The 15,237-nt window shown below is 42.5% G+C and overlaps 1 protein-coding gene across 5 annotated transcripts in view; it reads right to left on the bottom strand.

The window, feature by feature from the left end:
* Positions 1 to 15,237, bottom strand: part of DCUN1D2 (defective in cullin neddylation 1 domain containing 2) — a 201,502-nt gene that overhangs the window by 32,992 nt on the left and 153,273 nt on the right. For all 5 annotated transcript variants that reach the window (XM_069204665.1, XM_069204664.1, XM_069204666.1 and 2 more), the window contains exon 5: positions 1,841 to 1,923. In XM_069204665.1, the coding sequence (XP_069060766.1) occupies positions 1,841 to 1,923 (83 nt within the window). The remainder of the gene's footprint in view (positions 1 to 1,840; positions 1,924 to 15,237) is intronic.

The following is a 15,237-nucleotide window of genomic DNA, read 5'->3' as shown; positions in this document are numbered from 1 at the left end:
TACTGTGTAAAGCGCTCAGAGCGTACTTTCCCAGGACTCAACCAATAGAGACACTGACTGGAGAGGAAGATGCAACATTTTCGATACCTGACGAGCCAGATGATGAGGACATCGCAAAGTGAACCAATCAACAATCTGAGAACTGTACAAGATTAAAATTCATAGATTTGGAGTAAATATACAACTGGACAGTCATAACTGGTGATTAATTGACCAATTAGAAACTGGGGGATAGTCTGAGTGACTTTGATATAATGCTGTGACAAAGGGGGAAAACTTCAGATGAGTTAGGAGATGAGACGGATGGAGTGAGATGTCAAAGCGATTCAAGATTCTGTCATTGGGCTCATGTTCTTGAGAGCCTGATGTGTTGCTGATCGACTGAAGACGAAGACTGACTTGTTGGTGATCCATACCGAGGATAGGTAGATATAACAATGTGACTGAATTAACTTTTGTGCCTTTTCTTTCTAGGTACCAACTGCGCTGTTTAAAATAGTTTTTCTCTTAGCTAGATGTTTTCCAAATTCATGTTCTATACTGTTTTCGCATGAAGTCCCACATGCTGATGCTATTCTGGGTTAGGTGAGGTTCCTAGCTTATGACATTGTCAATCATTTGTGTCTGTGTTTTTCAAACTGATTTGCTTAACTCTGCTACTCAGGCTGACATTCATTCCTGATTCGATTATTGACCCATGCTACTGCTTTAGAATGTACTCTGGTGAAAGTTTTGATTAGGCTATGTTTTTGGCAACTTCTAATGAATTAATACGGATTTGCTGACGTGAATAAAGTTGAATTAATTTTCATGAATTAGTATTGTAACTAATAGGGAATAAAACTACTAAAACGTATAGTGAGTTGAGGTTATTCATGACTGGAGGGTCATGGGGTGTTATGTTCCTGATTCATTGATGTAGATGACTAATGTTTACTGAATTACGTATTGATCATTAGTGTGACTGCCATTAGCCTAGCTAGGATACTCCATGCAAATCAAAAGGTTCATCGACCTATACGCGCCTCCTTGTAAGTTTACTTACTAAGGACCAGGTGCGCTAGTATGTGTGTGTATATATATATATATATATATATATATATATATATATATATATATATATATATATATATATATATATATATATAGATAATAATAAGGGGGCATTAATTAACTTTTTTTCAGGTCTACAATCTACCAATTCCCAAAAAATAATCAAGAAAAATGTTCCATAATGTATACAAATTTAATAACTAAAAATAAAACTGGTTTAGATTGGTATGGTCGCCAGGTCAAAACTAAACATTATCAACACTGATATTTTAAAAACATGATGCACTTCAACAGGCTGCCACTGTCCTTACTCTCTGGTCGGTGATAATTTTTCTCGTGTTACACCTCCGATATGTTAATACCATACTCATTTCAGTAATCAGTGGGAAGACAAGCCAATTAGAAAATAAAACATGAATTATAAAAGTAACCAAAACACCAACAGTTCATGATACGAACAGTATGTGACAAACGCAGAAAATAACTTTTATATCCTCAAACCCAACCAGAACCAAAAAAGGGCAGACAACACCTTTAATTTATTTTTGTCTCATACTTACCACAATCAGCTAAAATAAAACAGGTCAAACGAAAACAAAGTAAACGGCAAATCTCCACACCTACTTGATCATTTAAATTCTTAGTACAATTTGCATTGCAATATATACTTGACCGAGTTCTCACCCCTACAGCTTTCAAGCACTGGCGGTAGCCAGGTAGAAACATGTAAAACAGCATAGATGAGTAATTTCTCTCTTAGTCCTAAACAAATTCAGTTTCTACTTACCAATAAAAACGTATTCCAGAGATCTAAAAATTTAAACTTCCCCGACAAAACTAAATTCCAATATGCAATTGCCATTTCTAAATCTGAAAAAAAGCAAACATGTTTTAGAGCAGTTCAAATAAATAAAAAAGTGTTGTATACATGGCAGATTAGTATTTATTTTTTTCCATTATAAATGTGGCATCCTATATAAGAATGCTACACAGTTGTAAATGTATTTCTAGTTGCCACTCATAAACCCACTTAGCACCACCATTAACTATCGTTTACAAGGCCATTTCTGCACTCAAATTGAAATTCACATATATTTTACTTTTAAGTATTAACCCATACTTAGGACAAAGTTAATTTACACTTTTAAAGGGATTTGCTAGCACGCAATATTACACTAGTTGTTAGCACTCCAGGGCAGGAATGTATTCTTAAATTGGTTAACACCCATAAATTTGCAAGTTGTGGGCAGTTGCAAATATAAGGCTGGCACATTCCTTCCCAGGATGCAACTAAAGGTTCATTCCAGTCAATGGCAAAAGTACGTTTCTATCTAGGCTGGGGCTGCCACAGAAATTATTGGTGATGTTGTAATGGGAGGACCTTTTTCAAGAGGAAACATATATTACCTGCAGAGAAATGAAAGATAGGGTCTACAGTCCAAATGCCCTGACCTTATAGTTCTACATACAAACTGCAAAACAGTTCCATCTATACATGTGTAACATTATGTATGTGAGTAGTCTGGGAAAGCTTCCCAGCAGTAGTTCTAGAAACCTCCATAAATTCCCTGTCCCCACAATGGTGTAAACCTTTAACAGTGAATCAGACCTTGTGCATTTGCCAATGAAACGGCCACACAGCAACATGAATACAAACAGGCACACACTTTGCGAAACAAAACTAGTTTAGAGCCTATTAGAGGGATAGCTGAAGTTGACAAAGATGGTGGGGGATTGCAGATGGGAGATTAAATTATTGTGTTATAGCATGTGTATATTTCAATACTGGTTAGAGGTAACTCTTGTGCACTGGGGGAGTTTTAATTGGTTGTTGTAAGGAAATGGCTCCCTGTTGCAGTTACCCCCCACTTTTTGCCAGATACTGATGCTGACTTGACTGAGAAGTGTGCTGGGACCCTGCTAACCAGGCCCCAGCACAGTGTTCTTTCACCTAAAATGTACCATTGTTTCCACAATTGGCACACCCGTGGCACACAGATAAGTCCCTTGTAAAAGGTACCAGTGGTACAAAGGGCCCTGTGACCAGGGAAGGTCTCTAAGGGCTGCATCATGTGTTGTGCCACCCTTAGGGACCCTTCACCTAACACATGCACACTGCAACTGCAGATTGAGTGTTGGTGGGGAGAAAAAGACAAAGTCGACATGGCATCCCCCTCAGGATGCCATGCCCACAAAATACTGCCTGTGGCATAGGTAAGTCACCCCTCAAGCAGGCCTTACAGCCCTAAGGCAGGGTGTACTATACCACAGGTGAGGGCATAGCTGCAAGAGCAATATGCCCCTACAGTGTCTAAGTCTATTCTTAGACACAAGTACAATATGGCCTTATTAAGTATATGGTCTGGGAGTTTGTCAAAACGAACTCCACAGCTCCATTATGGCTACACTGAATACTGTGAAGTTTGGTTTCAAACGTCTCAGAATAATTAACCCACAATGATCCCAGTGTTGTATTTATTTAAAAAATGCACACAGAGGGCATCTTAGAGATGCCCCCTGTATTTTACCCAATCCTTCAGTGCAGGACTGACTGGTCTGTGCCAGCCTGCTGCTAAGAGAGGAGTTTCTTACCCCCTGGAGTAGGAGCCTTTGTGCTCTCTGAGGACAGAAACAAAAGCCTGCTCTGGGTGGAGGTGCTTCACAACTCCCCCCTGCAGGAACTGTAACACCTAGCAGTGAGCCTCAAAGGCTCAGGCTTCGTATTACAATGCACCAGGGCACTCCAGCTAGTGGAGATGCCCGCCCCTGGACACAACCCCCGCTTTTGGCGGCAAGTCCAGAGGAGATAATGAGAAAAACAAGGAGGAGTCACCCACCAGTCAGGACAGCCCCTAAGGTGTCCTGAGCTGAGGTGACCCCTGCCTTTAGGAATCCTCCATCTTGATTTTGGAGGATTCCCCCAATAGGAATAGGATTGTGCCCCCCTCCCCTCAGGTAGGAGGCACAAGGAGGGTGTAACCACCCTCAAGGACAGTTGCCATTGGCTACTGCCCTCCAGACCTAAACACACCCCTAAATTCAGTATTTAGGGGCTCCCCAGATCCCAGGAAATCAGATTCCTGCAACCTGAAGAAAGAAGAAGGACTGCTGACCTACAAGCCTGCAGAGAAGGAGGAAGACGACAACGGATTTGGCCCCAGCCCTACCGGCCTTTCTCCAACTTCGAAAACCTGCTCCAGCGACGCATCCAACAGGGACCAGCAACCTCTGAAGCCTCAGAGGACTGCCCTGGACTACAGGACCAAGAAACTCCTGTGTACAACGGCCCTGTTCAAAACCTACAACTTCTTTGCAACAAAGAAGCAACTTCCAAAGACTTCACGTTTCCCGCCAGAAGCGTGAGACTCTACACTCTGCACCCGACGCCCCCGGCTCCACCTGCAGAAAACCAACACCTCAGGGAGGACTCCCCGGCGACTGCGAACCCGTGAGTAACCAGAGACGACCCCCCCTGAGTCCCCACAGCGACGCCTGCAGAGAGAACTCAGAGGCTCCCTCTGACCGCAACTGCTTGTAACAAGGGACCCAACGCCTAGAACCATCACTGCACCTGCAGCCCCCAGGACCTGAACAAACCGAACCTCAACGCAGGAGTGACCCCCAGGCGACCCTCTGCCTAGCCCAGGTGGTGGCTGTCCCGAGAAGGCCCCCCCGTGCCTGCCTGCCCCTGCTAGAGTGACCCCCGGGTCCCTCCATTGATTCCCACCTGAAACCAGATGCCTGCTTTGCACACTGCACCCGGCCGCCCCTGTGCCGCTGAGGGTGTGTTTTGTGTGTCTACTTGTGTCCCCCCCAGTGCTCTACAAAACCCCCCTGGTCTTCCCCCCGAAGACACAGGTACTTACCTGCTGGCAGCACGTTTGCCCTGTTCTCCATAGGCACCTATGTGTTTTGGGCACCTCTTTGACCTCTGCACCTGACCGGCCCTGAGCTGCTGGTGTGGTAACCTTGGGTTTGCCTTGAACCCCCAATGGTGGGCTGCCTATGCCCAAGGACTGAGACTTGTAAGTGTCTTACTTACCTCCTAATCTAACCTTTACTTACCTCCCCCAGGAACTGTTGATGTTTGCAGTGTCCACTTTGAAAATAGCTTATTGCCATTTTTACAAAGACTGTACATGATATTGTTTTCATTCAAAGTTCCTAAAGTATTTAAGTGAAGTACCTTACATTTAAAGTATTAACTATAAATCTTGAACCTGTGGTTCTTAAAATAAACTAAGAAAATATATTTTTCAATATAAAAACCTATTGGCCTGGAGTAAGTCTTTGAGTGTGTGTTCCTCATTTATTGCCTGTTTGTGTACAACAAATGCTTAACATTAGCCTCTGATAAGCCTACTGCTCGACCACACTACCACAAAATAGAGCATTCGAATTATCTACTTTTGCCACTATCTTAACTCTAAGGGGAACCCTTGGACTTTGTGCACACTATTTCTTACTTTGAAATAGTATATGCAGAGCCAACTTCCTACAGTTGTGGTCAATAAATTTATATTGTGGTCAATATATCTACATTGTGATTTATGGTACTACTGCGGTGGTTCCCAATGTTTGATCCGCGGCTCGCTTGACTAATTGGCCGCAGCTCTCCATTACATTACTATTTCTTTGGAGAGAGTTGTAAGCCAGGCCTCAGCAGTACTTTCATTGTAATCCTTGAAAATATTTGGGATTAAGAATAGTGCGTGCAAAGCAAGGATATGTCTACTCTCTCTTTTCACAATATGTGTGCGGCCTCGAACCATGCAGTGACTGCATCTGTTTGCTGTTTGTGCGAGCTCAGCCTGGAGCTAGATACATCCAGCCAAGAGCAGCCAAGGGCACTGAGGTGGCATGGCGCACAGTTTGGAAACCCCTGGATAGTTCCTTACATCTGACAGTTAGTGATCCGCATAGAATACAACGAGGAACTGAAAAAGCTTGCTCGCTTTGTGCTTTTCTTTCACATTATGACAGGTCAGTAGCCTACCATTGAAGTTCATTAGGACACAAAGTCTGCTCAGATCGCTCCCATGTGTCCATTTCATTTCAATTAAAGGAACCTCTAATGGCAAGAAAGACAACGCATATATATACAGTTGTGGATTCATGCAATAAACCCAATTAAAAGAAAGCCGAGACGTTCAGAGTACCTCCTGGTGCTATACCTCAAATTAAGAAAGTTAATGCTGTTAAATACTGTCTAGCTATACCAACCACTGTAATTAGAGACAAAACAGCAGCAATAGCCAAAGTAAGGAGATGTAAACAAACAAAAAAAACTTCTGCAATGTATCTAACTGAACCACAGGATCCCGTTGCTGCAGGCAAGTATTTTTTATAATTCCCTTCTGCAAGACTTTTACACTATCCTGACACATACATCAAATAAAGTACTAAATGCCACAAACTTGCAATGGGAGTAGGCTGCAGCTAGGAGATTCAAACACCCATTAAAGTACTCCTCTGCAGCTAGGAGATTCAAACACCCATGAAAGTACTCAAAAAACCTCAATTTAAAAGCAGAGTACAAAGCCACGAAGGATAGCATGGACAAAAGACTGAATATACATTATCAGAAAAAGCCATCATTCATTAAGGACAAGCATACTGGTGAAATCTGGTATTCTTCAAAAGTACTGGACATCTTGTTTAGAGGAAGTACCCCAGCCTCTTCCAGGTTTATCTTGATGTAATGAGATATATTTAAGCCAAAACGTCCCTAGCCTCCTTTAATGAAAAAGGGCAACATCCAGTTTGTACCCGAGTGCTATCAATAATGGGGAAATATATGGCAGTGATGTAAGGAAATGAAGATGGTTGTTCTGTGGACCTGAAGAAGCGACCGGGTTGGAATTACACAGCATTGTATTCAGTGATAACAATGTCAAACAGTGAAGGTATCACATGGTAACATGGAGGCTATGAAGTTACAATCTTTTGTCCTTCATAAATACTGGAAAAAACATACAGAAACAAATAAATTAGAATACCCATCACCGTGGCCACTGGACACTGTGGGAAATGATCCTTTTTTTGCATATACAAAGAGTCTTAATGTCTTTCCTGCAGCACCTTGGGAAAGTCCTCTGAGACAAGGGGTCATTGCCAGCGACATGCGCTCTTGCGGTCATAAAAAATACCCAAATACTAAACCATTACTGTCCAGCTGTGCTTGCGCCCAGGGCACTCCCCGACTCAAGATGGAAATAATTTCACAGAGGTGGGGATCGTTCAGCAGATGCGTAAGCAAAATGGAAACACCTTCAATGAGGTCAACTATTTTTGTCACCATGTGTTTCTTCATTTACTATGAATTACGCCACAAGGCACCACCTAGCGGGCCCCAGATGCAGCACAACCGGCCTGCACTCCAGAGGTCAGGGTAGTGCATTATGTACTATGCTCAGCAACTGTGACTGCAGCGCCCCTGGATGGTTTGGGCAGCGCCATGCTGTGCTTCAGGAAACAGTCTGGAAACCACTGTTTAGTGCATTATCGTGGAATTGATAAATTGTTATTAATTATTTACTTTGGGTAATTAAACTGTGCCATCTTTTCCATCACTGCTCCAATTCCATATCTCAAAGGGGTTTAAAGTATGACCATATGCGTGGGGTGATGCTCACCATGTACCCATAGTAAGCAAGGTTCTGTTCTTTGGTAGTACTCACCAGCACAGGAACAGTCATTGCCAGAAAACAGGGTAGAACAATACCTCAGCTATTCAGATTGTCTATTTGAAGTTGTAATTAGATAAACAAAAGGTTAAACCAGTGTGTCGGGAGCCCTCTCCGTTAGGTGTTTGTACCTTTTGCAAATTCAGCTGCAAGAAAAAGCTCCTTGGTCAAAACTGGTTGCCTGCACAGCTAAATAAAGCAAGCTTTTTACTTTATTTCAAGCTCTTTATTTTAACTTAAGGTAAAACGACAAAGGAAAAGAAAAACAGTAGCTGAAAAATGCAGTGTAATACAGGTGAGGTGACATGACTGCACAGCCAATGGCTGCCACTTGAGTCAAGTGACCTGAAGAGCAAGTTACTTACCTTAACGCTTTTTCTGGTGGATACATTAGCTACCTGTGTATTCCTCACCTAATGAATTCTCCCCATGCGTAGCATTCAACGGAAACTTCTCTATCTCTAGCTCTGCACGTCGGCGAGGACGTCACAATTGCCTGACTCCATGCGGCTCCGTGTGACGTCATCGTGGCAATAAGAGGTCCTCGCCGCCGTGCTGACGTCAGTTCACGCCACTTTTGACGTGACTTTGAAACATATAGAGAACATCGACAATCCACACCCTTCAGGATTTGACAAAAATAAACTTTATAGAGCACCTTCACCTAAAAACTTTTCCACAACTCCTTAAAAAGGAGCATACCTTCATGAACAGTCTGCAAAATTGAAAATAGCCTGAATAAGAACTGTAAACATATATACCTATATATAAACATTGAAATCAAAGCACTGAAGTGCACACCCAAGGAGATCCTGGCATGACCAGACAGACAACGGGGAGGTGGGAGGGACCGTGAGGAATCCACAGGTAGCTAATATATCCACCAGAAAAAGCGTTACCGAAGGTAAGTAACTTGCTCTTCTGATGGATAGAACTACCTGTGGATTCCCCACCTAATGAATAGAGTGCCAAAGCAGTAGCACCTCGGAGAAGGGTGTCTGTCTGGTCAAACCAGGAACTCCTGCAGCACAGACCGTGCAAAATGGCCATCCTTCCGCACCTCTACATCCAGACAATAATGCTTCACAAAGGTGTGGAGGGAAGACCAAGTCGCGGCCTCACAGATGTCCACCATCGGAACAACTCTGGCCAAAGCTGATGAGGTCGACTTGGCCCTGGTGGAATGGGCTCTGATCCCCTCAGGAGGATCCTTCTTTGCCAATGAGTAACATATTTTAATACAAAGAACGACCCACCTGGGGAGTGTTCTCTTGTGGACGGCCTTCCCCTTCCTCTTCCCCACGTATCCAATAAAGAGTTGTTCATCCAACCGGAACTCTCTTGCCCTGTCGATATAAAAGCTGAAAGCCCTCCTAGGGTCCAGACGATGGAGTCTTTCCTCCTCCTTAGATGGATGCGGAGGAGGGTAGAATGTCGAGAGAGTTATGGACTGTCCCAAGTGAAATGGAGACACCACCTTGGGGAGGAAAGCCGCACTGGTCCTCAAAACAACCTTGTCCTTATAAAAAATCGTGAAAGGCGGGTGAACAGAGAGGGCCTGCAATTCACTAACACGTCTGGCCGACGTAATGGCTGTCAAAAACACAGTTTTGAAAAACAAATACCCTAATGGGCATGAATAAAGTGGCTTAAAGGGGGAGCCCATCAAAAAAGTCAACACCAAATTCAGATCCCACTGCGGCATAATAAAAGGCATGGGAGGAAATCTATTAGTAAGCCCCCTCAAAAATCGCAAAACCAAGGGAGATTTGAATAAAGAAGGCTGATCTGGAAGATATAAAAAAGCCGAAAGGGCCGTAAGATAGCCTTTAACAGTGGCCACAGCACAACCACGCTGAGCCAACAACAATGCAAACAATAAAATATCAGAAAGATGGGCACTTAAGGGATCAAATTTCTTCTCTCTACACCAACGAACAAAATTAGCCCACCTACTCGCATAGACCGACTTGGTGGAGTGTCGCCTGGCCGATAAAAGAACGTCCACCACCTCTGGTGGGAGAGAAAAGGAACTCAGGTTGCCCTGTTCAATCTCCAGGCATGAAGGTGCAGGCTCTGGAGGTGGGGGTGTAGAACCTGCCCCTGCGACTGCGAGAGGAGGTCTGCCCTGAGAGGGAGACGGAGCGGAGGGCACAGTGAGAGTCGGAGATGGTCTGCATACCACACCCTATATATTGTTCCTAGGCATGATTTTTTTAAAACCTGTATTGCGGAAGTCTAATCTGAGAACACATTTGGAGCGCTTTATATATCAGATAAAGATGAGGTGGCAAGTGCTTTGGTAGTTTGGCCACTCCAACAAGGGGGTAAATCTTATGACCAAATTTCTTGTACAGGGAAAGATACATTAAAATATATCATAGAAAATAAAAAAAATAGATAAACAGCAGCAAAAGTTTGGATTTGTTAACATACAAGATACGGTTCCAAATTTGCTGTCGTGGAAATTGGTACGCATCTGGTAATTACTACCACGGACTGCAGTTTCTGAAGCCTTAAATTCGAGCAGTAACTAGGGTAGCATGATTTTACTTTCTCTTTACTTTTTTGAGTAATCAGAGCTGGATTATCAAAAAGCTCCTTCTTACCTATTAAATCAAAAATCTCCTTCAAACAGGTAACCCTGGGAATTTGTGCCACCCCGTGCCGGGCAAGGCAATCAGAGACACAAGATCGAACCAAGTCTGACTCTGGATTTAACCAGGACTTGATTCAAAATTCTAGTGGTACAAAACCCAGGATGTCTTCTAAATAGGGGACACCTAATTCTTTGTGGCAGATTAAAGTAGATGTCCCCTGGGGAACCATTAACAGTCTCCATAAGGAAACATTTTTTACTCTCTGTAGGGTGCCTACATTTGTGTACCTCACAGGCATGCCCCATGCACTCATGCCATAGTACATTTTGTTTTATACAAATAAATATTTTGACAGGTTTTTTTGCCCAGCTTTTGGGCGGAACTAAAAACTGCCTCTATATTACTTTTAAAACACTGTGCCCTGGCAGTTAAAAGTGACTTCCAATAGAAAGAGGAGCTAAAAAGAATCCCTAAATAGTTATAACTTACTTTCTCCAAAATTAGGTTTCCCATAATGAAAGTTTTAGATTTAGTGCTACATGGCCCATATGTCATAATGTGGGATTTAGAATGATTAATCCTAAAATCTAGATTGCCTGTGTCGATGGAAAATGCATCCAGTAAAATTTGTAGGCCATTTGCTTTGCAAGCAATTAACACAGCATTGTCTGCGTAGAGTGAAATAGGTATTGGCTGCTCTCCTATACGAGAGATGAAATAGGGAAGGAGCGAGAATACAAGTCAGTCTTAGTACCCAAGTAGATTTTTTATGGGGACTAGTTCGTCCAGCAGACCATATTGGATCCTCACCGTCAGATCATGGTAAAGCCATTTAATCAACAATAGAAGATCAGCTTCTATACCCCATAAATTCCTTCAGTGTCTGAAGTTTACCACTTCAAAGGCACTACATATAAATGCTAAATGAAGAGACCCCTTTTTTGACCTAACATATTTTCCTGATATTAAATACAAATGTAGACGCTGATCTATATTGCCCAACCCTGGTCTGAAGCCAAATTGGACATTCAACAGAATTTTATGTTCCGTGGCCCAAGATTCCAAACCAGCCAAAAGCACCCTTCCAAGTATCTTCATTTTGGAATCAATTAATGATATAGGTCTATAGCAAGATAGAGAGGGGCAATCTCCCTTTTTATAAATCAGGATAATTATGACAATCTTCCAGGAATCAGGAATTTGTCCCTTTACAACATTCCTAAAATCATTGGTTAGAAGGGGTGCCCCCATAGATCTATGTTAAATTTGAAAATCACTGCTGGCACCCCATCCGGCCTGAGGCTTTCCCTGCTGCACATTTATTGATGGCATTAAGAACTTCATGTACTTCAAAAGTTAAGAGAGAATCCTGGGAGCTTGTGCCAATCAAGCCTAGTTCATAAATAGGGGAAATACTAAGAGGAGAGGTGGCTTCAGATTGAAAAATAGCTGAAAGGTGGGTCACTCATAAATCTAAAAGGATCACTACCGCAATCTTTTGGCCTGCCATTATTTAAAAAATAAAAGGTTGATTAATTATATCCCAAAAGAGCTTATTATCTCTTAATGATGCTGCTTTTTGAAGTTTGCTCCATGCTAGCACCTGGATCTTGTTACCTTTCCTTTATTCTAAGTTTACACTGGTTTCTTGTTAATTTGATCTTGCTACAGGGCAAGGATGTGTTTTTTTAGGAGTGCCTTCAGGTTCCTGTCGGCTAAAGAGCATTCAGAATTAAACAATCTATGTAGGGGTTTTTCATTTGAGGGTATATCTGTGGTTACATTTTTTAAGATAGCTTTACATAAACTATCAAAGCCTTCTCGTATACCATGATGATATATTATCTGATAAACAGTAAGGCAGAGAGCTGCAAAACAGTCTTTCTGGTAAAGTGCTCTGGACTTACTTTTTCCCGTTTAATTCTAAGGCCCGTCCTATTTGGGTGCATGCTTCTGTTATATTTAACTAAATTAAGATCCTTTAATTGATGGTTCAAAGTTAAAGAAAAGAAAAAAAAAAAAAAAAAGGTGTGCTTATGATCGCTCATGCTTCTAGCGATGAACTTAAAATCCAAAATGGAGCACGCAAGGTCAGAAGACGTTAAAATGAAGTTAACTGAGCTCACCCTATTGCTGCCAATAAAAAAAATATATAAAAATCGGGTGATTGCTTGTCTTCCTATCAACCAAAATCATTTGCTGAGACTAAATTGTGCTCTAAAAATGAGACTTCAAATCTTCCCCATATGATCTACGCTAAAAATGTGTAAGGTTTTCCCCATATGCATCCATAAAACCGCAAACCTGTTCCACACTATACTCACAGTCTAATATTAAAGTCACCTACCCAACATAACACAGTCTTATGCCTGGATTTCAAAATGAACAAAACCACAAAATGGTCAAAATGATCAATGTCTTTAGGTGTTAGGTATTTAAAATTTCTATAGTAGAAACTGACCAACATGATATGATATCCCTTCACACAAGACATTAGGGTAACCAAAAAGAAAGGGAAAAGCCATATCTTAGGCACCTGGCTTGAAGGGAATTGAACAGTTATAAAAGTTGCCAGACCACCCTTAGCTCTTCCCACAGGAGAAAGACAAGCTGGTTCTATGAAAGCCTAGTATCCATTTAGATGAAAGTCTTCAGTCAGCCATGTTTCCTGTTGGTGTACAATGTCTCTGGAATTTACAAATTCAATCCAAACCAGATTTTCAAGCTTTGAGCAAATCCCATGATGTTCCAAGAAATATTACAGCACACTTTGGATGGAGACGCACTAAGGCCAGTTTCCTTATGCTCTAGAATCTTAAGAAAATACTTCAGTGAGGAGTCAGTTTGTTTGATGCAGGTCAGAGATCATCTAGAATCTGTTTGAAGTGGGCACTGAATAGAAAGCAGGAGGTGGGGTTGAAAAACATATCCTGGGCTTCTGGGCGGCCTAAACAAATAGCTCAGAGGAAGAGCTTCTATTCCTCTTTGTGGGCTGCCAAGTTATTTTAGCCCTATTACAGTATTTTGCAACCACCTCACTTTTAAAGTTAACAACAGTCACTTTTCTTAATGGGGATGGGGGTGGGGGGGTTAAGGGTGATACCAACCCATGAAACTCTACACTGATGGATTATTTGTTTGTGTGGTCTATCATGGCAGCCTGAACTCTTGTCTAACCAGTGCATTTTATTTCCAAGTTGTTAATGGTCTTCTTTCAGGTATTTCCTTAAAGGGGGGCACCTTTTGAAAATACTACAAAAGGGGCTGCTTGCAGGGGCAGGTACAGTACTTTAAGATCCAAATGATCGATGGGAGCTCCCCCAACTATTTGTATTCCTTACATTTCCACAAAGATTTACCTGTTGTCCATAACAACCACCTGTGTAGTTTTGATTATTTATGCTCTACAATTTGGGTCCCTCATTACACAATCTTCTCTCCCCTGGTAATGATTTGTTTCCCCCATTTGTTGGACCAGATAAGGCATCTGAAAGACAGGTTTCTCTTGCTTGCGGGTGATTCGAAATAGCCTAGCCAAATACTGGAAGCCCTATCAGTGGCCCACCCCTTGATTATATAATTCACCTTTAAAAGTTGCTCTTCAATTTTGTCTAGTCAGCTCACTAGTGGTTTTAGTGCTTCCTTTAGCACTTTCTTTAGAATGGTAGAGATGCTGGAGTGAAGCTTACCCGGTAAAGATGTTTCAATTCCTTCTTCATATAAACTACTTGAATAGGCTGACTCTTGGGTAGGGCTCTGCGGGTGGTTTTGGGTGACCAGGTGATGTCTTTTAGATTTTAAACCACCCTCCACTATTTCTCTTTAAACCTTTGGGCTTTGATTGCTCCTCATTACCCATAATTTGGGCAGGAAAGTCAGCACAGTTCACAAGGCTTCCAGGTTAAGATTGGGAAGGGGTAAAATCAGGTTACTGAATGGTAGTCTGATCCTCCATAGTCCCATCAACTAAGATCTGAGCCAATGCAGTGGTACAGTGAGAGGTGTCGTTCAGCAAGTTCAATTCCTTTCTATAACAAACCTACTGCCCGCTGCAAAAAAACATCAAGAGTGAAGCCACTGGCAGACACTGCAGAAGTTTGCTTACATCTCACCATTACAATTCCCCAAAAGAAGCATAAAAGGTGAAACACCTTCAGGTGGAGATGAAAATTGGGAGGCCCAACCCGGCCTCTTCTGGGCCATGACAGGAGCAGATGGGCCTGGTCTTGGCCAGGGCACATGCCCAGGTGCGTACCGCACTGTGGGACTAATGCAGCCCTTTAGAGCACGTCGGGTGCTGTCAGGCACCTTCTCAACCAAGGAAAGGCTGGGGGATGTAGTCCCATCCCAGCCATTGCCACGGGAATACATTTTGCAGCATAAAGGTGGGCATGAAAACCGCTCTAGCAGAAGAGCCACCACCACCAATACACAATTTCTTAACTGCCTACTAATAAATGCTTGATCACTCTCTAAAAATATGCCCCACATCAAGGACCTACTCACTGACACAATTTAACTTACTCTTTATAACTGAATCATGGTTGGGAGATGGCATGCTACAGTGTTGCATGATGCCATTCCTCCAGGCTATAAAACTATCACCCAAAATCATATAAGCAAAAGAGGAGGTGGACTGTGGATACCTGGAGGAGCCTAACACGAGAAATGAGATGGAGCCGAAGGCGGACACAAAAACAAACGTTGTGAGAGGGAGCTAAATTAAGACCCACAGTGGCTCTGTGAGGGTTTCAGTGTTGGGATGACATTGGCCTTTCCATGCTGGCTGACGTGTGGAATGCAAATGGGGTGGCTTTGTTTGCCGTTTTTGCAACAGGAATACTGTATGCCTAAGATGCAATGGTTGCACTATAGTCCTTTGCGGCACACCCTTCATG

This window comes from Pleurodeles waltl, chromosome 8, assembly GCF_031143425.1.
Source record: "Pleurodeles waltl isolate 20211129_DDA chromosome 8, aPleWal1.hap1.20221129, whole genome shotgun sequence".
Lineage (NCBI taxonomy): Eukaryota > Metazoa > Chordata > Amphibia > Caudata > Salamandridae > Pleurodeles > Pleurodeles waltl.
This window is presented reverse-complemented; position numbering and strand designations above follow the sequence as displayed.